The sequence below is a fragment of the Silurus aristotelis genome (assembly GCF_946808225.1).
Source record: "Silurus aristotelis genome assembly, chromosome: 17".
In the NCBI taxonomy this organism is placed as follows: domain Eukaryota; kingdom Metazoa; phylum Chordata; class Actinopteri; order Siluriformes; family Siluridae; genus Silurus; species Silurus aristotelis.
Window position 1 is genome coordinate 12,972,664 of NC_139590.1, and position 24,898 is coordinate 12,997,561.

Below are 24,898 nucleotides of genomic sequence, written 5' to 3' on the forward strand. Positions count from 1 at the left end.
TTTTTCCTTCTGCCATCTCTCATTCAGAGTAACTTAAAGCCCATGTGCTTGGTGCGGCTGAGTCACGTGATTACAATGCAGCAATGCACTTTAGCTTAGATTACAGAAATTTCAACTGAAGTATCAATCTCGACAGGCTAGTATCGACCTACTTTGTATTGATACTTTCGGTATTAGGATCGATCCGCCACCCCTAGCCACGGCTATAAAAACGTAATATTACAGACACATGCAGTATTACAGTGCTGCATCACATACATGTATCCCATGAATGAAGAATGAAGGTCATTAGAAAAGCAAGAAAACCCATGCTCACTATGTCCAGCTTTTCTGTCTTAAAAATGGCCTTGTAAGTATATCTGCAACCAAATCTGTTTTCTCCTTGGTCAGTCATTGTGTAATGAAAAAACAGCTATTAAGTGTAAACAAATATATTTGAATTTGTAAAATTTGCTTAAGATGTTTGCAAGTTCTGACTAGTGTGCTCTCTGACCATCCAGTCAAAGAATGTGAAAATACCTATATTATTGTATGCCTGCTTTATTATTGGTTTTTCAGGGGTTTTTTTCCAGCAGGTGTATGTGTTCCAGCAGGTGTGCCCAATAATAAAGCAATAGGCCTCAAATTTCATCAATACAAAACAAATAAAAACAAATTGTCAATGCTTACAGACCATTAGACCATTAACCCCACACATAATTAGTGCTGCCTTTAGGTGAATTTTGTGTTTTTATTTTTTTATCAGATAATTGGTAATAAATGGAATAGCAAGAACTTAAATCACTGATAAAATAATGTGATTATGCATGACATGCTTAATAAAAATTTTCATGTTAAACAATGTGTTATCTTTTAGCAATATAATTCACCTCTAATATCTGTTCTTCTGTCCACTGTGTTTTGTCTACATGGGGCACAACATTCCTGAAACATGTGTATTTAATTCCAAACCAATATTGTCATTCATTACCATTTTTACTAGACAGTAAATGTAGAAGTTGTAGAAAGGTTTTCATTTATTTATGAAGGTAAACATTTAGATCATTAGAAGTTGACATGAAAGATGTGCAAAGCTACAGACAGATGATGGGGCATTGTAAGTAACATGACAATTAATAATGTACTGAAAATAATCTGATTTTGAGCATAAAATTAGAATGACTTCTATATATTTTAAGTGCATGCTCTAGACTCCACAGTCACCCATTTATAAAGCTGTGGGAGATGTTGTTAGGTAGTGCCATCATCAAACCTAAAGGAATATCTTGGATAAATAGTGTTCATTTCTTTAATACAGTTCCCAAAACATATATAACATATTAAGGCACACTGAAGCCTCATGGAAGGTGAACTTATTACGGGAGGAGCAAAGAAAACTAAATAATTTATTTAGGTGCACTTGAATGTATAGTATGTATTTTTGTATAGAATTGTATTTGTATTGTCCTGTATTGTATATATCTATAGAAATAATTGACAGAAATACATATTGGGATGTTAATATTATTTAAATATTACAACAGACAACAATCAGAGGTATTCACAATCAGACAATGAAAAGCTGTAATAAGAAACCATATGTGAGATGCTGCATAACAGAGGTATGTGATTTCAATCTGTAGAGTTCATGATCAGGGCAGAAGAGTGTGTGATTGCTGAATTATTGTTACTGAACAGCTCCTGAGAAGGTGTTGATGGGTAAAGAAAAAGTCTTGCTCAGATATTTGCTCAGACCTGAGTCATCCTCCATCAGACTGTGTTTTGACTTGCTTTTCTGAACAGAGTATCCAGGGTCTGTGCATGGAGACACCTCTATACTACAGAACATATCAAACAAAGATTTTTTTATTAATTAAATATTGACATCATTTTTCTGATATTAAAGTAAATGCTGCTCTAAGCTTGAATTGATTAAAGACAACTTTTTATATCAGTGCCACCACTAAGTTGAACAGAATTTAAAAGGTTCATTTATGTTACAAGTGACTATCTGCTGTTTATTTACCTTTGGACATTTTTGAAGGTCCTGCTGGAGTCTTTGTCAAGACATACAGTAAATATTTTTTTCTCCAAAGCTCTGATGCAAATGTTGGTCACTCGAAGGGAAGGCTATAAGAAAAGACATTATTAGTAATGCTGTACTACAAATGTGATTTTGCAAAGTAATATAAATTCTTAGGCCCACTTCCTGTATTATGTTCTTGGAACAAGATTTATTTTAACCAATTACGCTAAAGAGGTACTGATCGATCAGTTTGTAGACAGGACAGCTATTTTGTAGCTCAGTTTACAAACAACAGACTTGAAAATCAATTATATCTTGAAAATATGTAAACATTATATTGATCTGCAGTCTCATAAGCCATAATAAGAACTCTTGCTAGTTACGATTATTTTTGCTAGTTATCACACAGTGCAAGTTTAATTTGAAGGAAACTACAAGATTCCAGGCCAATTAGTTTTAATTCACAGCTGATATAATTAAGCACATTCGCCTGTGGCTGTGGTTTGGCTGTAAGTAATCCCTGCTGATATAAAAAATTCAGAAAATTGCGAGGAGTGTGATACTTTTTTATACAATGTTCTATAAACAAGAAATACATATTGACTAACTGACATTTTAGACACAATATGGCCAAACATTTTAACATTTGCTCCAACAGCAAAAAAAAAAAAAAAGAAAAATTTCTCAAAGGAATCCAGCTAGTGTGCATGTTTAAATGGTGTTAGTTTCAATGCAAGAAACTATTGCAAATGTGGGTGTCAAACACAGTGTCATGCTAGCTCAGTTACCAGAACACACTACAGCCTACACGTTGTTATGTTTTTCACATTTACCAGAATTCTAAATATCCACAACTGTCAGTAATCACCACTAATATTGGACACACACACACACACACACACACACACACACACACACACACACACACACACACACACACACACACACACACGTTGCAAAGTAAACGTTTAGAATACACATTCCAGACATGCCTATTCTGTTTCCTGGTTCTCCATGTTTTAAATTATGCTTTGCACAGTTGTTTGCTGATTGCCTGGCTTCTGCCTGTTTGCCTTTTACATTTCCAGGTTCATGTTTAAATAAAGGAAGAAATGGGGGGAAAATAAAAAAATAAACAGCATATACACACACAAACAATGGGCCAGCCCACTGGAAAAATCCCCAAACTACTCAATAAAGTTTACAATTAAAAACATACATTAAAATATTTATCAGCTGCAGAATGATTTAACTCCTTAGAGAAATGTATAATTTTTTAAATGCTAAGGTAATATTATTTAGGAATATTTAGATGTGAAGATTTGTTGTCTGTCAGTACACAGCAAAACACTGATATACAGCCATGTTCTCTTTTAGAAACTCGAGCTGTGTTAGAACGATTTGGGAACGCGACTGCATTGTCCACGCTCTGAATAACGTGTGAAATCAGTCAAAATTGGAGGCAGGCTGTCACAGCCTCCATTTTGGGGTCTGCCATTTTTCCCTGACCCTAGCCCATGGGTTCTCATGGAAGGGCAATTCCCTCCGTACGATCAAGGTCACGTGACGATCCCTACATGCCTTATATTTGGATATTTGGTTCCGTGCTGGGAGTCCCCGGTCATCGCATAGTGCCAGATCCTCCACAGTCCACTATGGTTCTGCCTATAATCTTAGCAGATCTTAAATCTTAGCAAAATCTTGGCAGATTTTAGATTTAGGTCAATACAAACTAAGATGAACACCACAACATAACATAATACAAATTACAAAAAATAATGCCAACTTGGAAATGACATCTACATAAGGTGTACAACCGAGTATGAGTTATGAGTTAGCTTATAAAACCAAGTTTATCAGCAATAATTTGAAGTAATCATGTTTTGTATGACTTTTTCAGTCTCTCACAACACAGTGGAGAAACTTTTGCTCTTTGTTCTTTTCAGTGTTGCTTCAGTACATTGAGGTTTGCAGGCATTTGTTTATTCACAGGTTTCTTAAGGTGCCATTACAGCATTTCAATAAGGGAAGGTCTGACCTTTGACTGAGCCATTGCAACACCTTAATTCTGTTTCTTTTCAGCCATTTATTTATTTATTTTTTTAGATTTGCTGGTGTGCTTGGGATCATTGTCTTGCTGCATGACCCAATTTCAGCCGAGCTTTAAAGCTCATACATGGCCTCACACTGACTCTGAAATGCTTTGCTATTTAGAGATCATGGTTAACTCAGTTACTGCAAAACAACCCAAATCATCACACCTTCACCACTGAGTCAACATTTAACATGCTAACTGAGGCCTGTTAAGTCAGAGATGTAACTCGGATTCTTGCAATTTCTTAAAGCATTGCACAGTCAGGCCTTGGGTTGAATTTGCTAAAACGTCTAATTCTGATAGGATTGGCAACTGTCTTGAATGTTTTCACTTGTGAGTATTGTTCGTTACTGTAAAATGATGAGCTTTTAAATGTTTAAAAATGTCCTTATAAGCATTTCCAGATTAATGGGCAACAATGCTCCAGACCAGCAGAGGGCCAAAACGTTGGCTTTTATAGAGGTAGTCGCATTTGCTGGTGATCAATTATTCAAGGGCATTTGATTAGCAGCAGCTGGCTGCCACTTTGTGTTAATTCCATTGGAAGCAATAAGGGTGTATTAGCTTTTCATACATGGCTTTTGCATTGTGCTTTTTTTTTCTTCTTATTAATGATGACAGTGTAGTATGTAATTTGTTGTTCTTTATCTGAGGTTGTATGAACTTCATTTTAAGATCTAATAAAGACAAAAAAAATTTTTTTTTGTCCTTTTGTCCATTTTTCATGATGTTATGTCTAGCATGTGCATAATCCTCAACCAACAACATTCAGACACAAAAAAAGCCATCTCATGCAAGCACATCACATGAAGGCTAATTACAATGGAAAACCTTGGAAAAGGCAACACTATCAAATTATGTGTCTCTGGGGCGTGATAAGAGGAAAACATACACTGATGATAACTGAAAAGCTACATTTTTCCAGGATCAACAAAGGAGGGTTCATAAAAAAAAAAAAAAAAAAAACTCTACCTTTTCTTAATCCCCAGCAAGGCACTGAATTAATACCTCACACCCTACACCCATTAGACAGATACCCGATATAAGTTTATATAAAACACTGCTCATTCTTACCATAGCATTTTTGGTAGGATTTGTATCGCAAAAATCTACACTGAGACTTTCCAGACCTGTGAAGAAAAATATATCATGCTTGATTAAATTGCAATCCCCATATGCCAAATATCAATGTTTATTATTTAATTATATACTTTTGGTTCCAGTAGGTGGGGCTGTACGGATTGATACGCTGCACATGTTTAAAGTCATTCCTCTGTCCACTTCTCGATTGCTTACAGAGGCCTGAAATTGAAAGCAACACAAAAGCTTCCTTAGTGTCAGTACACACCTATAGAGCAATACAGCATTTCAGTAAGGCTAGAAAGAGTCTATTAACCAGTGTTAATAGATAATAGGCACCTTTCTGTAGTTGACTGCAACAACTACACCAAAATCCTCTTGCATGTTTCTTTTATACCGTACTGATCCTGCAAAAAATGTTGTTATTTTAATAAGACTAACAATTACACTCGGTATGGGCATTGAAACAATTAGCAACCATTGCATGCTTCTGTTTATTTGGATGCTCACCCCTGATCGTGTCTTTAAATGTATGTCTCAGAGGCTTAAATCCAGGAAAGTCCATGTCAAGCTGACACACGAACACCTCCTCTACAACCTTGGAATCCAAACCAGAGAAGGAAATCTAGATAGGAGAAGAGTAAAGTGACCTTTTAGATATTTAGCAATGTGTTGAAGGTCTGTATACATATTCAGCTGATAGATCCTCCTGTAACTAAGGCTATATCCATTTCTCTCTCTCTCTCTCTGTCTCTCTGTCTCTCTCTCTCTCTCTCTGTCTCTCTGTCTCTCTCTCTCTCTCTCTCTCACACTCACACACTCACACACACACACACACACATACATATATATATATACATATATATATATATATATATATATATATATATATATATAGAGAGAGAGAGAGAGAGAGAGAGAGAGAGAGAGAGAGAGAGAGAGAGAGAGAGAGAGAGAGAGAGAGAAAACAGACAAAGCAGTAAAAGCAGATGCCCCCTGATTTACACACAATGTCCTGTCAGTTATGTGGCAGCAATGCAATATATAAAATCATACAAATATAGGTCAATGACTTTAGTTGTTGTTCACATCAAACATCATACTGAAAAATCATCAGAATATCAGTAAATATCAGAAATCTAACTAATATTGGACAGTTAATTATTGATTTGTCTTTCCCCAATCTTTAACTGTCTGTATGTAGAGTTTCGTCCATCAGTTGAACCTGATTAGGTCTTCTACTCTTTTACCCCATCTGCCATGTCACCCAGGTTCTAAAAGTTGTGTGTTCTGAGATCTTATTCTGCTCATAGCGGTTGTAAAGTGACAAGGGATTTTAACCTGCCAGAGCGCTACTCACTTGATGTTTCTTGTTTCTTTTTTTTTTATATAATTCAACTTTTTTATTGTTCAACAGTCCAAACTTCACATCAACACGGCATTCAATAATCCTCCTTGCTATTACACATTCAGCCACTAATCACTATCAGTGGAATGCAATTGTAGTTAATTACAATTACAATTATAAGCACAAATTGATAATTTGTATTATAAGGAAATTAAACAGCTGTTGATCAGTCCCATTTATTCAAACCATTTTTATATGTTGCCAGAAATGATCCCATGTTTTCTTCATGCCTCCCTCACTATGCAATCTCCCCAACATGCTCTCGTACGAAGCAATTTCAATCATCCCATCAATCCAATTTTTCAAGTCTGGGGTTTTTGGGCATTTCCAATTGCGGAGAATCATCCTGGCAGCTGTAATACAACCAATCTTAACTAAAGTAAACACATTCTTTGCTATGTTGGGTACCACCGATTTATCTCCCAGAAGGCATAGTCGTGGTTCCACAGGTATGTTAGATCCCATCCACTCTTGCATTACGCCCAGAATTTTACACCAAAATGGGTGAACTAAGGAACATTCCCAAATCATATGCAAATAAGTACCCTTTTTTTTTCTTACATTTCCAGCACAGATTATTTTCCGCTATACCCATTCTGTAAAGCCTAGATGGTGTATAATAATATCTATGTACTACCTTGTAATGAATGAACCTCCCTCCAGCTTCCCTTATGTTCTTACCCACATTAGATATGATCTACAGCCAATCGTTTTCATGGATATCTATCCCCAAGTCCTTTTGCCAAATAGTCCTCAGGTTCTCACAGGTATCAGCATTTACATTGAGCATTGATTTGTAACACATAGAAGCAGTTTGAACTACATGCGGCAACTGAAGATAGGTATAAACAGGGTTATCACTTGTATTAGATCTGCTCTTGACACAGTGTCTAATCTGCAGATACTTCCAAAAATTTCCTTGACCCCCAATATTATATATTTCCCACCAATTCAGAGTATGACATAAAAACACCATTTTCATACAGATCACCAATCACAGTTACCCCTTTAAGAAGCCATTGTTTCCGAAACACACTTGCTTTACCTATGCAAATTTCAGGATTCCTCCATAGTGATGCATACGACTGACTATAATGTGATGTCCTGCACAGTTTATGAATTTTGTTCCAAACATGTCTTGAGTGCATTATCACTGGTTTTGAGTCCCATTTAGCTGCAGCATTGTGAGAGAACGTTAATGGGATGAAATGGTGAGGCCAGTTTCTGTTCTATCTTGATCCAGTCCAACTCAGAATCTGTCTTGTCCCAATGCTTAGCCAGCTTGGCCATTTCAAAAGAAAGGTTATACAATCTCACATCAGGTAATGCAAGACCCCCCCCCTCTTTTTCCATCCCATAAAAAGTCCTTGATAACTTTGTCATATCTTTTGAAGATAGGGTCTGGAATGTTAACAGGTATCATCATGGATATATATAATTGAACTGCGGAGCAATAACCATCTTGACAACATTGACTATGCCAAAAAGCCCCATTCCACCCTGTCGAAAGCCTTTTCCGCATCCAAGGATATAGCCGCGATCGGGGTTGTTTTATGAAGAATTTAGCCACATTAGATGAATTAGCCTTCTCACATTATCGGCTGATGACCTTCCCTTAATGAAGCCCACCTAGTCCTTATAGATTATACTTGGAAGAACCTTCTCTAACCGTGACGCCAAAATTCTCGCCAACACCTTACAGTCCACATTGATAAGACTTACTGGTCTAAAATCAGCCGGATCAGTTAAATCCCTATCTTTCTTAGATATCAGTGTTATCAATGCCTCCATGAAAGTACCAGGCAATTCTCCAGTCTCAAACGCCTCTATATAGACTTCTTTTAGGATTAGAGCCACTATATCAACATATTTCCTATAATATTCAGCTGGAAACCCGTCCGCCCCTGTTGACTTACCAGAGTTCATAGAGGTGATTGCAGCTTTGACCTCCTCTTCAGTAATAGGAAGATCTAGAGACTCAGATTGCAATGTATCTAACTTAGGTAACTTTATATTAGAAAAGAACTGTTTCAGTTCTTCTCCATCTAGACCACCTGAAGATGTATATAAATGTTCGTAAAAATTACGAAAGACCTCATTTATTTCTTTCGTCAATGATACCATAGTATCTCCTCTCTTAATTGCCGGGATAACGTTAGCAGCATTTTGCTGTTTTAATTGTCTGGACAGGAGCTTGCCTGCTTTTTCCCCGCCTTCATAAAACCTGGTCTGCAGCCTAAATAGTGCATATTCGGCTTTTCTATTATATACATCGTGTAACTGAAATTTATATTTACAAATATCCTGATATAAATCATTAGAGTAGTGTCTAGCCAGCTCCTTCTCCAAGGTACAAATTGTTGCTTCCAAGTTCTTAACCAAGTCTCTTTCCTCCTTCTTCTTTTTAGCTGCCCGTGCAATCAGTTTCCCTCTAATGTATGCCTTTGAGGCCTCCCATACAGATGCCAACCTATCAGTGCTTCCCACATTCAATTCAAAAAAGGAGGTCAGATCCTCAGCCAACAATTTGCTAAACTCCTCATCTTGCAATAATGCAGTATTCAATCGCCATCTTCCCCTTCTACCAGCTTCAATATTTAGAGCTATATCCAATTCCACAGCCGCATGGTCTGACAATACTATTGCTCCAATCTTACAATTTACAACCTGATCAGTGATAGAATTAGAAAGTAAGAAGAAATCTATCCTAGAGTGGGATTTATGGCAATGAGAATAGAAAGTATATTCTCTTTCCTTTGGATTGACCAGATGCCAAATATCAATCAACCCAATATCCTGTTAGCATATGAAGGGCAGCCCTATCCCTTGGCATAGAAGATCCCTGATATTTACTCTTATCCAAAACCCCATCCATAACCTGATTAAAGTCCCCAGCCAAAATTATTTGCCCCCCTTTTTCACCAAGAATTTTGTTTACTTTATGAACAAAACCCGGATCCGCCTTATTGGGGGCATATACATTGCATAAAATCACTTTTACTCCATTAATGAGGGTTTCTATACAAATAATACTACCCATATCGTCTTTAGTTTCTGTTAACATTACGAAATTCAGCCTCTTATGTATTAGGATCATTACCCCATTTTGTTTGCTCGAAAATGATGAATGAAATACATGCCCCACCCAGTCTCGTTTGAATTTGAGCGCTTCGTTATCCGTTAAATGACTCTCTTGCACAAAAGCAACATCTACATGTTTATGTTTGAGATACGACAGAACCTTTTTTCTTTTAATTGGACTTCCACAACCGTTAATATTCCATGTTATAAACCTGATGTGAATTCCTATACACCATATAAATTAATCGCACGTTTCGGTGCGTGTAACCAGATATGTTGGATGACTGCCCCCTATCGGGGAATGGTATACTAAACTGTGATGTACATTTACTCAAACTTAGCAAACGACAGTTGAACATTTCAAACACCAAAACTTCCAGCAGCAAAACGCTATTTCTCCCCATAAAGTAACAAATTATCAAACCCCCTACCCAAAGCTTAACAACAAACAAAATAAAAAGAAGAGACAACAAAAAACGAACGGCCATACCAAACAACGAGGACCGTCCTTTTCAAACAACTCGAGATTGCGGTCCGTGAGGTGCTGAATCAGCTATCCAGCCCTGCCTTGGCTGTCAAAACTGTTCCGAGACAGCACTGCTATCCGGCTTACCCGCCCACCCACCGCACCTGACTAATATGCTCCACTTTGGCGATCTTGTAAAGAGTATTTGGTCCCATCATTCTGTCGCACCGCAATGTTCTTTAATAAACTGCTCTGCATCCACACTCGATGTAAACACCTTACTTCTCCCTTGCCATGTACAACGAAGAGAGGCTGGATATGCCAGTGTATATTTCACGTTGACTTTTCTCAGCATCCTCCGCGAAGCGGTGAATTCCCTCCGTTTTCTGGCTAACTCTCTGGACATGTCGGGGAAGAGGGAGATCCGACATCCCTCCCATTCGGTCATTCCCTTTTCTCTGGCCGCTTGTAATACTTTCTCCCTGGCTGACGAGCATAGAAACTTGATCAAGACTATTCTCGGCGGCTGATTTGTGCTGGGCCTGGAAGCGGGAGCGCGATGTGCCCTCTCAATTTCGAACTCTCTATCCGGATCGATACCCAGTCCTTCCGATAAGATTTAATACACGCACTTGACCATTCCACCTGCCTCCAGCCATTCTTTTAGACCGATCATCCTCACGTTGTTGCGGCGGCTTCTGTTTTCTAGATCCTCAATTCGGTTCCACATAACTTCCACACGTTTATCATGCCGCTCGCCGTCTCCGACGAGCTTCGAGGTGACGTCTTCCATATTAGAGATGCGGCCCTCCGCTTCGTCCAGCCTTTCTCGGATCGCATGCACCGAGTTTTTAAGGTCAGTAACAGCCTCTTTGATTGAGGACACATCCGTCGCTACTCCTTGCAAAGTAGAGCTCATTTTGCTTATTTCGGATTATAAGTTTTCCATCTTTAAACCTTGTTCAATCGGCTGGGGTGATGACGACTCGTGTGCCAGCGAAGTCTGCCTGGTTGTCATGCGGCTCGTCGTCACTCCCTTGAAATATTTAGATGTGGACGTCGACATTCGCGGTCCAGACCACTTTTTCTTTATTCACAAGTGTTTAGTCACAAGGAACACTAACTCTGAGAAATACACGTGGAGTAAATATACTCGAATAAATTGAAAATATGGGTGGGCCTAGGGAGCTACACAACTATGCTGCCATCTTCCTCGGTGGTCCCACGTCGATGTTTCTTGTTTCTTGTTTTGTTCCTCTATGCAAATCCTAAAGATAATTTTGAGTGAAAATCCCAGGGGATGAGCAGTTGCACATTATAAATCATAGTTTTGCTCTGGAACCTTGAGCATGCATGCATACAGAGAAAATTTAACTTTATTTCATTAACCACATCTCTAGCACTTCTCATGATTTCATGATCAGACCTTAACTGAGTAGATGGGGATTTGGACAGGCTGCTGTGCTGTGCGTGTGTAGTATGAGATGATGTCCAAAAGAAAGAAGTTGGGCTCTGAAGACCCGACGACACTTGAGTGCTGTAATCCAAAAAACACATGCATGTATTGAAAAAGTTTAGAAAATGGGTAATTTTGTCTATATGTCTCATTTCATGGACAATTGCATACCTCAAATAAAGGATTTGTTTTACTATAATAATAGTGAGCAGCAGAATCTAGTGAATTATCTGCAATCAAGCATAAAAAAGAGTATATAGTTACCATTTCAGCTAGTTTCAGGATCATGGCTCCCAGATTGTTAATGTTGGAGTTGTACCATGGATCCACACTGCCCAAGGATGCTCCAAGTGTAAGTCTGTCTACATCTGCTGTAGGATTTTCCTGAAAGGAAACATCTAGATTTAGATTTATAAATATTTAGATTTGTAAATTAGCACATTTGTAGTGGCATGTATGTATATGCAGTAAGTTATTAGTTTATCGTATCGTATCGTTTATCGAATCACAACAAATGAGGCTTTTAGAGAATCTATTATCCCTCCTTTGAAAATACAGTAAACATAAAAAGTCTACAAAAATGTGAAATAGAATGAAAACTAGGAAATATTCTATAATATTCTACGAAGCTCTCTATCTTCAGTTTTTTAATGAAAAGACAAATTTATACTACATTAAGTCACCTTACATATACAAACTTTCACATATTCATTCAATAAACTGTCCAGCATTGTTTTCTGGAATAGTGTTAATTTAAAATGAGATCAGTATAGTATATAGTATAGTCACCTGGCTTGGAGAATTTGCACTGGACTTGCTAAAGACAGGAATATAGTACATTTCCAAGTTGACTCTCTTTGTCAGAAACAAATTCCGCATCTCCTTTTTTCTGCACACATTATCAAAAGTGAAGAGTGTATTTTTCATTTCAATATTAATGATTTAACACAGCAGGGATAAATTACGGAAAATGTAGACAATAACAAGCATTTATACCTTATATTGTGATAAGCTTTGGCCAGCTTTCCCAGAGTGCTGTCATCACCCATGACCACGACACGAGCAGTAAAGTTCTTCTCATCTTTAAGTATAGAGCTACCATTTCCCCCAGTTCCTCCACTTTCCTTAATGGCCTCCATCATTAAAGTTGTTCTGTTCCCAGCTTTCGGCCACCTCACACATGGCCTTCTGGAGAAGGATAAACTCTTCTGCTGTTCTTGGACATCTATCCCACCAGAGGGCTCAACCATCATAAGGGAGAACTCATTTAATGGCAAATCTCCCTCTATGCCACTGTCTCTGGATATCGTGGAAATGACAGAAGCACGTCTGGTATCTACTTCTTCGAGAAGCGAGTTTCGATGTCCAGAGCTCGGCATTAATGTGAAGTTTATCATCTCATTCCCTGTTTGAAAATTTTGCAAGTGTTCAAACAATTGACACATAATAGACACTATTGTGAAAGCTAGATTAGATATCACAGTGCTCACATATCTCATCTTCTTTTGTCCAGACATGGAAGCTAACTTCAGGACTGGGCATCGGAGCTCCAATAAGACTAGCAGGACATGATTGCTCTAAAAAGAGAAACCACAAAACAACTTTAGAGTCCATAAGCATGGTCACTGTCTCACTGAAATGTTACTAAGAATTAAGAGCTACCTGTGCTAATCGAGCACATGATTTCATCGTAGAGTTGGTGTAATCTGGTGTTGTACTGGTCACTTTCTGAACCTCCATCCATTATTCTCTCCTCTACAGTAGCCACAATGGCATGAAAGTATTTTTCCATGTCTTCACCTAAATCCTGGGTCCATAATATATAATAAATGAGGAAATTTTACTGAGCTTTACAGTAAATGTGTCTAAAAGAATTTTAAAAATACAGAAAGAATTTTATGCTAATTGAAGTCTGACAACATTTGTGTGTAAATAATTGAGAGTTTTAATGCAAAAAAATGGACATGCTGATTTGCTAATATTTCACCTCTGCCTCTTTTTTATTTATTTATTTTTTTTACTAACAAAATTTTAGCATGTTCTGCTATGTCTTTGAGACAAATTATATTAAAACAAACAACACAAACACACCAATACAAATACAGACCTCCAGAGCTTGTGAAATTCGTTTCCCATGGCATTCTCTCCCCAGCCCAGCTTGTAGTGTATGCAGTAGAACCCGTCGCTGAGGGGTCAGTGTGTCCCAGTCCAAAGCCCCACACTCCACATCAGCCCTTACTGCATTTAGCAATGTCTCAGGAAACACGGCTGGATCCGCAAACACAAACACTCTGTACAAAACACAACCAAACAAAGAACAATAAGATACTTAAGGGTTAAAAGCACTAAACATTAACACATAAAAAATCTGAATTTAACCAAACATCTTCTCTATATAGTAAAATCCTGACACTGTGGGATAGAAAAATTATCCACAACAGTGTTTACCACACAAACATTGCAACATCTTATAGTTTTAGACTTTCTTGTGGTGTAAATATTAAAGCACCACTTTTTGTTTCTCTAAGAGCACACTTTCAGCAAATATTAGACTTGGACAATATGGCGGTTCGTTCATAGAAGTTTTTGTGAATTTGCTGTTGCCATAAACAAGCTAAAGTAGAAATCTGCGATTTGTCTCGCAGCTGTTGCTGCCATTATAAAAGCTTAATCAACACAAGACCAATCAGATTTAAGAAATTTGCCATATAATTTTTAATGCCATTTGAAGGTTTGAAACCAGTGACACAAACTGGTTTAATTTAGGAGATAGAAATAAAAAGCTGATGTTCAGCAACTTTTTACTGATTTGAATACAAAATAAATTAGAGCTGAGAGTGTACTACTGCACTGCACAGTACTGCACTATTGTGCATGACTGACAATCACACACCTCTGCTCAACAATGTGTACCGCAGAAGCAGATTAAGTGTGAAAAATGGGGACGGAAAGCAATTATTTTTGATTTTATCACCAGTATCAGTAAGTGAGTTAACGTTTCCCCACTCACACTTTTGTTATGCATCACTATCCATCAGATAAACTAGTCTACCTTCATTTATATGCATTTTTTCCAGTAAACACATTTAAAAGAGATTTGTTAACATCACAAAAAAAAAACAAAGAAAGTTTATCTGTGACTTTTATGTTTATCAATTTATATGTATCTTTTTGAACATAGCAAAATGCCATCTGCCAAAAAATAAATAATCTGTAGTTTTAGTAGTGATTTATTTGACCCAATAGTTAATCTGTGAATGTGTGATCTTGTTGCATTAAAAAAATATGAAATTTTAAATGTGAACATAAAATTAAACTAAATTTTCTGAAGTTCTACCTCTCATGAAAAGGATAATGTTCATTCTTTAGGCTGTGCTCAGCAATGACTCTTCTTTGATAGAGAGCACCTGAAACCAGACAGCATATGTGTTAAGGCAACTGCATTTAGTATATGATGGTTTGTGGTTGTATTTTCTTTAAAAAAGGAAACACTTCATGTTCATAAACATAAAAAAAAAAAATGCTGACCTAAAGTAGGATTACACTACTGACAAGAAGGAAGTAGTTAAGGTAGTTAAGTTATCTGTTATTGTAATGAAAAGAATGCATTTCGGCTATCTACATTTCGGTAAAGATTACCTGGGATTTTGTGTTCTATTTTGATGTGTTTTGCATAGTTCAGGCCCACAGTGCAGTAAGGCTCAGGTAGTGTAACCAGACGTTTTAGGCATGCATATATCCTTTCACACAAATCATCTGGAATGTAAGCAGACTGCCAGGAAGAACAGATAAACAAAATTCTTATAAGAACTTTTTTTTTAAGTGATAACTAATGCTAATATGATAACCGTGTGATCATTCTGATAAGCCGTAAACCCCAAGGGTCAAAACCAACCTGTATTACTGCATAAGTCAGAGTGTGCAGCAAAGGAATTATGCGAATTTTGCAGTCCATTCTGTCTGCCTAAAAATACAAAAATAAAAATGTATTCAACCAGTCAACTCTTATCTGTATATTTACACGAATATACACAATGTTGCTGCAACTTAGAAATCTGTAATCAAAATAATATAGAGTGAAATAAAAAAGGACAGAGTAATAATGTAATGTAATAAAATAAACAAATGGCCAGTGATTGTACTATTACAATAACAGAACTTTGAATAGTGTGTACCTCAAAAACTGTACAAAGAAAGAAAGAAAGAGAGAAAGAAAGAAAGAAAGAAAGAAAGAAAGAAAGAAAGAAAGAAAGAAAGAAAGAAAGAAAGAAAGAAAGAAAGAAAGAAAGAAAGAAAGAAAGAAAGAAAGAAAGAAAGAATGGATGATTGATTGACTGAGTGATTCGAATACTTGTGAGTGACAGGGTCAACCACTACTAGTATTAGTCATTACCACTACTATTTCCTGCTTTCTCTTTTAATTAATATTCATTAATGAACTTTAATTCCTAATTGCAAAAGTCTACGAGATAACTGAAGCTCAAGCAATAACAGTTCATGTCTAAAATGCAAATGCTTTAGAGACATATTGTTGGTGTGATGTTTTTCATTTACTCAGTCAAATTTAAAAAGGATACATTTACACAATTGATGCAGTGATGTAATCAACACTGCCACCAAATTTACTTAATAATGCTGATGATAAAATTATTTTGATCCCCTGCTGATTTTGTACGTTTGCCCACTGAAAAAAAAAAAGATCAGTCTATAATTTTAATGGTAGGTTTATTTGAACAGTGAGAGACAGAAAACCAACAAAAAATTCCAGAAAAACGCATTTCCAAAAGGTTCTACATTGATATTGATATGCATTTTAACGAGTGAAATAAGTATTCGACTCCTTCGACTTGGTGGCAAACCCTTGTTTACAGAGGTCAGATGTTTCTTGTAGTTGGCCACCAGGCTTGCACAAATCTTTGGAGGTATTTTGTCTCATTTCTCTTTGCAGATCCTCTCCAATTTGTTAAGATTTCAATGCTGACGTTTGGCAACTCGAACCTTCAGCTCCTGCCACAGATTTTCTATGGAATTATGGTCTGGAGACTGGTTAGGCCACTCCAGGTCCATATTCTACTTTTTCTTGAGCTACTACTTTGTTGCATTAACCGTGTGTTTTGGGTTATTGTCATGCTGGAATACACATCCACGACCCATTTTGAATGCCCTCATGATCACTGAAACTCCACGAGGTAAGATCTTGCACGGAGCCCCAGACCGAGGGAGATTGACAGTTATTTAGTGTTTCTTTCATTTATAATTTTAATAATCGCATTAACTGCTTTCACCATCTGACCAAGCTGCTTGCCGATAGTCTTGCAGCCCATTCCAGACTTGTGAAGGTTTACAGTCTTGTTCATGACATCTTTGGGTAGCTCTTGGGTCTTGGCCATGGTGAAGAGTTTGGAATCGGATTAACTGATTGTGGACAGGTGTTTTTTATACAGGTATAGAGCTGAGATTAGAGGCACTTCCATTAAGAAAGTGCTTCTAATCCCAGCTCGTTACCTGTATAAAAGAAACCTGGGAGCCAGAAATCTTGCTAAGTAATAGGGGATAAATGTAAACTTTTTAAAATTTGTTTAATTCATTATTTTTTTATTAAAATGATAGCCTGATCATTTCATTGTCAGTGGGCAAACATACAAAATCAGCTCAGACCAGGGGATCAAATATTTTTTCCTCTCACAGTATCTATACAAGTCCTTTATTTCAGCATAATGCGTGACAAAATCTTGAATATTGATGAGATCAGAGAAGAGAGAGAAGATTTAATTTATCTTTTAATACTTTAAAGTGACTGTCTAGTGTAGAATATTCAACATAGCAGCATAACCTGCTAACTATAAGAATGAATTGTGTTGCAATGTTTTATCATTTGGTTTGCATATTAAAACCAGATATAAAAAAAAATGTCTAACCTTTTCAAGCTCCTTAACAAGGACCCTCACTAGAGAGATGCTAGTAGCAGGATTATTCTCCACCTTTTTATGCAGTGTCCATCTTAGCATCCCTTGAAAGGCAAGAGTTCAAAAAGTTATTGTTTTGATGATTTTATGCTGAAATTCAATGCTAACAATGAAGCTTTGGTTAGCACGATCATAGGATTATTGCACTTAGGTTATCGTTAGTGAATGTGAAGTAAATGTAAAGTTACCATGAATTTTATAAAAAACACTGCTTAGGTACCTTTATTGCAGACAGAACCAGCTTGAGCTTGTGTGTCCAGTTCTCTAAGCATAGCATGAACACGCTGATAGAGGCTCGACTCTATATCTGAAGATACATCACCTCCTGCAGTTTGATTTCAGATTTCAGAGTTCAGAGTTTTAACAGCACATATAATAGTATATTTATTTATAATTCACAAAAATCAAATGTTTTAAATGTTTTCTGTAGGGTAGGTAATTAAGAGTAAGCACCTGTTTTCGCCATCAGGTTATTGACACTTAGCACACAGGCATACACATAACATGAAAAATGTGAGTCATACTGCAAATCGAAAGCTTTCAAACCTGCGAACAGGAAAAAAAAAAAAGGTTTTGGTTTTGTATATACAGAAATGCATAGCAAAGAAAGTTCTATTGGTTTGTTTATTGAAAATACAATTAGGGTTAGGGTTTTAATGTGTTAATATAATATACTATATATCTTTCAAATTAAAAAAAAGTGAAGAGAAAAGAAAGAGAAAGCAAAACTCAGTTTGGAGGTTAACAAAGATAACACTAGTGAACATTGTGAATACCTGGAGATGGGGACACATGGTGAGGTTTTTTTTTTTATTACCTGGTCTAAAATATGCTTATGTGAAGCATTTTAATAGGGCATCATTTCACTTGCGAAACCTGTTAGTTTAGCAACAAAGCTTAATGGTAGTGCTGCAAGTGCAGCATTAAGATTTTGAACTGGGGTTCACCTAGATTAGTATTAGTCATGATCTTAGTAGGCTGAGTGCATTAATTGAGTGCAAAACAGATGAGATCGCTGATGATAATGCACGCAGATGTAATAATTTGCTACATACTACATTTCATCCCAAGGTATTTTTTTATCCTAATCTGCAGCACTAAAGTTGCAATAAGTCTGTGCTCATGATAACTTGTAGCAAAGATTCTTGTACTTGGATGACTTGACCCACTACACCTCAAGTTTGTAAATATATACAAATATAGTTGTAAAGAGTATTCAATAAGGGTGGTTATATGAACTCAAACTAATTTGGGCATTTTCCTCTGACCTCTGTCATTAACAAGGCGTTTACACCCACAGAACTGTCTCTTGCTTGGTTTTCTGTTTAATCTGTTGTGTTTGAAAATCCCCTGTGCGATATATACACACACACACACACACACACATATACATATATATATAGTGTGTGTGTGTGTGTGTGTGTGTGTGTGTGTGTGTGTGTGTGTGTGCGTGTGTGTATGTATATATGTGTATATATATATATATATATGTATATATATATATATATATATATATATATATATATATATATATATATATATATATATATATATATATACACATATACACATATACAAATTTACATATTGTAGAAAGTATTCAGACCCCTTCACTCACTTTTTTTATGTTTGTTATGTTTGCAGCCTGAACGCTAAACGTTACAGTTTTCTTACTAATCTGCATTCAGTACCCCATAATGACAAAGTGGAAACAGAATTCTAGAAATGTCTGCAAAATGTATTAAAATAATTTTTATTTTTATTATTTTTTTATAACATGCATAAGTATTTAGATCATCTACTTATTTCTTACTTGAAGCACCGTTGGCAACAATTACAGCCTTTAATCTTTTTGCGATAGAAGCAACAAGCTTTGCACAACTGTATTGGGGATTTTTTGCCATTCTTCTTTGCAAATCCTCTCAAGCTTGGTTAGTTTGGATGGGGATCATCAGTGGACACCCATTGAGGTCAGGGCTCTGTCTGGGCCACTCTAGGACATTCACAGAGTTGTCCCTAAGCCACTCCTGTGTTGTATTCGCTGTGTATTTACAGTTGTTGTCTTGCTAGAAGTGAACTAGTCGTGCTGAACTTCTACCGTTTGAGAATTATGGTGGCCACAATGCTCTTGGGAATATTCAGTGCAGCAGAGATTTTTTTCTAGCCCTCCCTAAATCTGTTCCTTGCATTAATCCTCTCTCCGCAGACAGTTCATTTCACCTCAGGGCTTAGTTTGTGCTCTTATATGCATTGTCAGCTGGGAGACCTTTGATTAAGAGATGTGTGCTTTTGCAAATCAAGGCCTAGAAACATTTTTGCAACAATCAGGGGAATTGAAAGCGTTTTGTTTTCACTTTGTCCTTATGGAGTACTGAGTGTGGATTTATGAGAAAAAAAATTAATGATATCAGGATGTGTGTCTGTTTTACATTTGATATTTAATTTTATAAAGATATAATCTATTTTACTGTTTTACTTATTTCAGCATCCTTTAACAAATGTCTTCATTCCTTTCATCCTTCATTCATTCACTCCCTCAATATGCAGAATTGTCAGGATTTTCCTCTTTCAGAAGGAAATCTTGAAGCTGGATATAAAACGCTAAATAATTCATATCGCTAGCATCAGCCGCTAACAAGGATGTGGCTAGTGGCTGCTGCTAACGATATGGATTCTTTCGAGTTTTCATGTGTGCGCAAAACAAATCTTATTTCTGGTACGGAGTGAGTACCACAGTAAAACTGCGCTAACTCTAATTTATAGTTTCGTCTTTCTTTTCAACCCCTGGCATTGTTGTGCATGTTTTTCTAAGTTTAATATTAATAAATGAAAAGCACCCAAACTGCGAGGCAGAGACTAAATAAACTTTTGATCCGTCACTTAATACGTTCCTGAGGAAACTCAGATTTTAAATATGTTCCACACGTAGAAAAGTATTTCATTCGGTACACTTGTGTACCGAACCGAAATCCCCGTACTGAAAAATATCGGTACGAATACGTGTACTGTTATATATATTGCGCCAGCAGTGAGCGAGTGGAGTACATGTGTGTGAATGAGAGGGAGGGCAGTGGAGTGATGCGGTTGCAGGGAGAAGAGGTGGAGAAGGTGGAGGAGTTCAGGTACCTGGGGTCAACAGTGCAAAGTAATGGAGAGTGTGTTAGAGAAGTAAAGAAAAGAGTGCAGGCAGGGTGGAGTGGGTGGAGAAGAGTGACAGGAGTGATTTGTGATAGTAGGGTATCTGCAAGAATGAAAGGGAAAGTTTATAGGACTGTGGTGAGACCTGCGATGTTGTATGGATTAGAGACAGTGGCATTGAGTAAAAGACAGGAGGTGGAGCTGGAGGTAGCAGAGCTGAAAATGTTAAGGTTTTCGTTGGGAGTGACGAGGATGGACAAGATTAGAAATGAGTTTATTAGAGGGACAGCACATGTAGGATGTTTTGGTGACAAGGTGAGGGAGGCGAGATTGAGATGGTTTGGACATGTGCAGAGAAGGGACATGAATTATATTGGTAGAAAAATGCTGAAGATGGAGCCACCAGGTAGGAGGAAAAGAGGAAGGCCAAGGAGGAGGTTTATGGATGTGGTGAGGGAAGACATGCAGGTAGTTGGTGTGAAAGAGGCAGATGTAGAGGACAGGGTGGTATGGAGACGGATGATCCGCTGTGGCGACCCCTAATGGGAGCAGCCGAAAGAAGAAGAAGAAGAAGAAGAAGAAGAAGAAGTGAGCGAGTGGAGGGAGAAGCTGGAGACTAATCAGTGCGCTCTGTTTCAGTCCGGTGACGCCAATAAAGAGGAGAGAGACACCGAGCAGAGACGAGCAGAAGGGTCGCCGAACAGTGACTGAGCGCCGAAAAAAGACGTCCCGGCCGGCGAGGAAACTCGGGCGGGCGCTAGAGAGAGGAAGCGTGCAAGATCCGCGAGGGGCCGACGGCGGACGTCGAGATGGAAAGGCGTCCCGAACCGCGAGACTGTGGTTGAGTCCTGGCGTGAGTCCTGAATAGGAAAGCGCCGGGGTGAAAACGGAAGTAAATAAAGAAGCTGAACTTTTGCCTGTGTCTCTTTCTTCCAGCGCAGATTCAGTGGGATATGTTACACACAATATATATATGGCTCTTTTTCTTCTGTTAAATAGGACTGTTTGAATAAGTTCAAGTTTTATCCAGATACTTTGTTACTTCAGTGTTTTAGTTTGTTATATTCCAGAAATGTTTTCTTTTATTCCCAGGACATGCTATCAAAAATTTTTGCTACAAAAGATTGAAAGCTGTTACGCAGTGTGGCGGTCAGTATAAATAAGCCACTTGAACTAAGAGCTATGACGCATTTCCATGTTTAAGCTGTGTGGTTCTCACAGTTCCAGTAGCGGTCACATTCATTAGTTCGTCCTTATTTAGTTGTCCACTATAAGGTATTCATTATTCAATATTTTTAGGAATTTTATGAGTACAGCTGTGACCCCCTCTGCACACCATCTTGAAATGTGAACAGCTTTAAGCTTCCACAGCTTATTATATAAAAAAGAATCAAATAATATAAAAACTAATCAGTAGTAAACACTATACTATGAAACAGAGAAGAATAATATAAAGGAATTATGAACGTTTGGAGGTTTGGATAGTTATACTCTACAGCATAAGACAATGTGGTGTTGGCAATGTACTAAATACAAGAAAAATGTGTTTCCCTGTTACGACAAGTAAACATTTCCACGCTAGAGATTTTAGAATACATTATAATGTGAAAAGGTAAAGAAAAATAGAGAAAAATCAATAAAAAGTGTACTAGTAACAGTCATTAGTGGAAATGCAGTAGTGATTTGAATTCAGTACAGTTGTTAGTCCCAAAGTTCAGACACTCAGAGCATGAAATTGATCCAATCGATTGTATGTCTATTTTAACAGATCACATTTCTGAATTGAAACAGTAAACAAAGTTACTGATCAGACGTTGAATCCAAAACAATGTCTTTGTATTTGCCATGGCATTAAACGTATGTATGCATGTACGTAAAATGCACACAAACATGTTAACACAAAACTGAAAAAGAAAGCACACAGCTTTACACGTTTTTTACAGATACAGTATTGCTACAAAAGTTGTGAAAGTATAAGATAGAATAAGAGAAGTGAAGTTTCACATACCCTGGATGAAACAGTCATCTCTAATCCAAATCCAGCAGGCTTTAGATACCTTCCTTAATGCAGCTGCCAAAAAGCAAAAATTTTACATTGAGGTCATTGTCAGTAAGTTTCTCTTCCTCATAATATTATCATTTGTGAAACTTGCGTGAGTGAGTACAACTAGATGGGGCCAGGCAGGGAGGCGGACGTAGATGGTGGCTGCCAAAGGCCACACACACACACACACACACACACACAGATGCTCATACAAACCCATACATGCTTGTCCCCACTTCCTATTCTCTTATAGACTTGCAAGTTTGGGTTTCCTGTCTTCTAAATGTGTGGGTGTACATGGTCTAACATAACATATTTTTAGTTTGAACTCAAGCTTAAGGCCTTACTGGCTTGGTTGGTTTCAGAGACAAGATGGCCAGATAGAAAGTAAAAAACATTAAGAGGAATTCTAATAGTAAAAGCTCAAGGCCAGACTATAAATTAGCTGGTGGTCAGCACTGTAGTAAATTACACTGGGCTAATCGGTAACACAGGTAGGAGGAAGTTAAGCCTGGGGCTTTTCACTTCTGTTGAGTAAGTAAGGATAATTACAGTATGTGTTGAGTTGAGTTCACTTATATTTGAGGATGTGGATAAAGACAATGCTTGTATTAGCTATTTCCACTTTTTAAAGCCAAACATGGTCACAAGACCTAGAATCCACAGATAGTTATATAACATCTACATGACCTGAAAAGACAAAATTCCAAACATAACCCATTTTGTCAAAAATATGAGAAGGATTCTCTTTATGAGAAAAATAAGGAAGAATATTAGATTTTACAGTATGTGGTGTGACCTGGGAAAACCCATAACGTGTCACTGTGGCTTATGTGTCTTAAAACATTTTTTTTTACATCTAGATATGTTTAACATATTAATTGTGAAAAGATTAAAGATTGTGTTTAATTCTCACAATCCACTGTTCAAAGATGACTATAAAGTGAAATCAAGTGCTCATTCTACAAAATGCAAATCAACATTAACCATAAATGTAGTTCACATAGAAGTACAAAGATGACCTACAAAATATTATGGAAAGAAGGAAAGCGTCTGCTAGTGATCACACAGTGGTCATGTGTTGAAACAGCCTCACTAATCTTTATTGATAATGTAAAATATAATAATAGATCAGAATGATTTCAGAATCTATAGACACATTCTGTCAGACAATTTACAGAGAAAAGCATGCAGTGTCATTAGGGGGAACAACAACATACAAAAAGACAATAAGTAGCTTCTTATTTCTTAAACAACTATGCCGGAGACATATCCTGTGGTAATGGAAAAGATCTTATTCTGTTTCCGAAGGAACAAATTATTGGCCTGCACAAAGCAAAGAAAATAACTAAGGAGATTGCTGAAACTATTTAAATTGGGTTAGGACTGTCCAAGGCATCATTAAAAGCTGGAAAGATAGTGGTGAACCATCATCTTCGAGGAAGGAATGTGGTTGGAAAAAACCTTGAATGATGGTGATTGTAGAAATCCAGCCGTACAAAAACAACACTAATGATGTCAATGTTTAATACTGAAAGTAAGAGCATTTCCACATGCACAATGCAATGTGAGCTTAGACTAAACTGTTGTGTAGCCTTAATAAATCTTCTCATCAGTAGGGCAAATTAAAGGCTTCAATTTGCTAGGAGCATAAAGAGTCCGGATCTTAACCACATTGAGAATCTTTAGGATGTGCTAGAGAAGACCTTATGCAACAGTCCGTCTTCCATCATCAATAAAATAAATTAATGTTAGCGAATGCTTGCCATAATCAAACAAACGGTGGCTCAAAGAAATTCTAGTGTGTGACTTTTTGTTTATCCAGGCAGTGTATATTTATATTTTTATCTTGACACCTTTTATGGTGCCAACTAAAATCAGTAGTATTATTGAGAAATGAGAAAAGCTGATTAATTAAGAAAGGATAAAACTATTCCTGCTTAAATAGACAGCTTTGTAGAAACAGTGTGCAGGAAATATAAAATGTAATTTATTAGACATACCTATCATTTTATGACAGCTACAGTCTATATAACTCTTTTATACATGCATAATTCGTGTTAGTCATCGTCTAGCCCATCACTGGTTTCTGACCACAGCAGGTAGTTGCTGTGTATTTCCGATTGCCATAGCTTTCATCTGGTCACAGTGAGGTTCAT

General features: G+C 37.1%; 1 protein-coding gene and 1 long non-coding RNA gene across 2 annotated transcripts; both read right to left on the reverse strand.

Moving 5' to 3' along the window:
* Positions 1-998: 998 nt before the first annotated feature.
* pik3r6b (phosphoinositide-3-kinase, regulatory subunit 6b) lies at positions 999-22,940 on the reverse strand. The gene is made up of 20 exons (XM_083565698.1): positions 22,704-22,940; positions 18,011-18,103; positions 17,778-17,882; positions 17,510-17,601; positions 15,487-15,555; positions 15,231-15,363; positions 14,929-14,998; positions 13,699-13,882; positions 13,254-13,398; positions 13,082-13,168; positions 12,588-12,996; positions 12,381-12,480; positions 11,856-11,975; positions 11,562-11,672; positions 5,691-5,805; positions 5,520-5,587; positions 5,312-5,402; positions 5,175-5,230; positions 2,006-2,109; positions 999-1,817 (listed from the first exon to the last, which is right to left on the reverse strand). The coding sequence occupies exons 2-20, from the start codon at positions 18,021-18,023 to the stop codon at positions 1,667-1,669; spliced, it is 2,223 nt and encodes a 740-aa protein (XP_083421824.1). The 5' UTR covers positions 18,024-18,103; positions 22,704-22,940; the 3' UTR covers positions 999-1,666.
* Positions 2,825-3,599, reverse strand: LOC310739641. Its single transcript, XR_014537445.1, has 2 exons — positions 3,480-3,599; positions 2,825-3,418 (listed from the first exon to the last, which is right to left on the reverse strand). It is a non-coding gene; the product is annotated as an uncharacterized lncRNA (long non-coding RNA).
* Positions 22,941-24,898: the final 1,958 nt, after the last annotated feature.

Excerpts from the sequence above, each read along its gene's own strand:
- pik3r6b (XM_083565698.1), bottom strand. Across the intron at positions 14,999-15,230 it reads AATAGAACACAAAATCCCAG|GTGCTCTCTATCAAAGAAGA; the intron begins GTAATCTTTACC and ends GTCTGGTTTCAG. Across the intron at positions 1,818-2,005 it reads ACCTTCAAAAATGTCCAAAG|TATAGAGGTGTCTCCATGCA; the intron begins GTAAATAAACAG and ends TATGTTCTGTAG.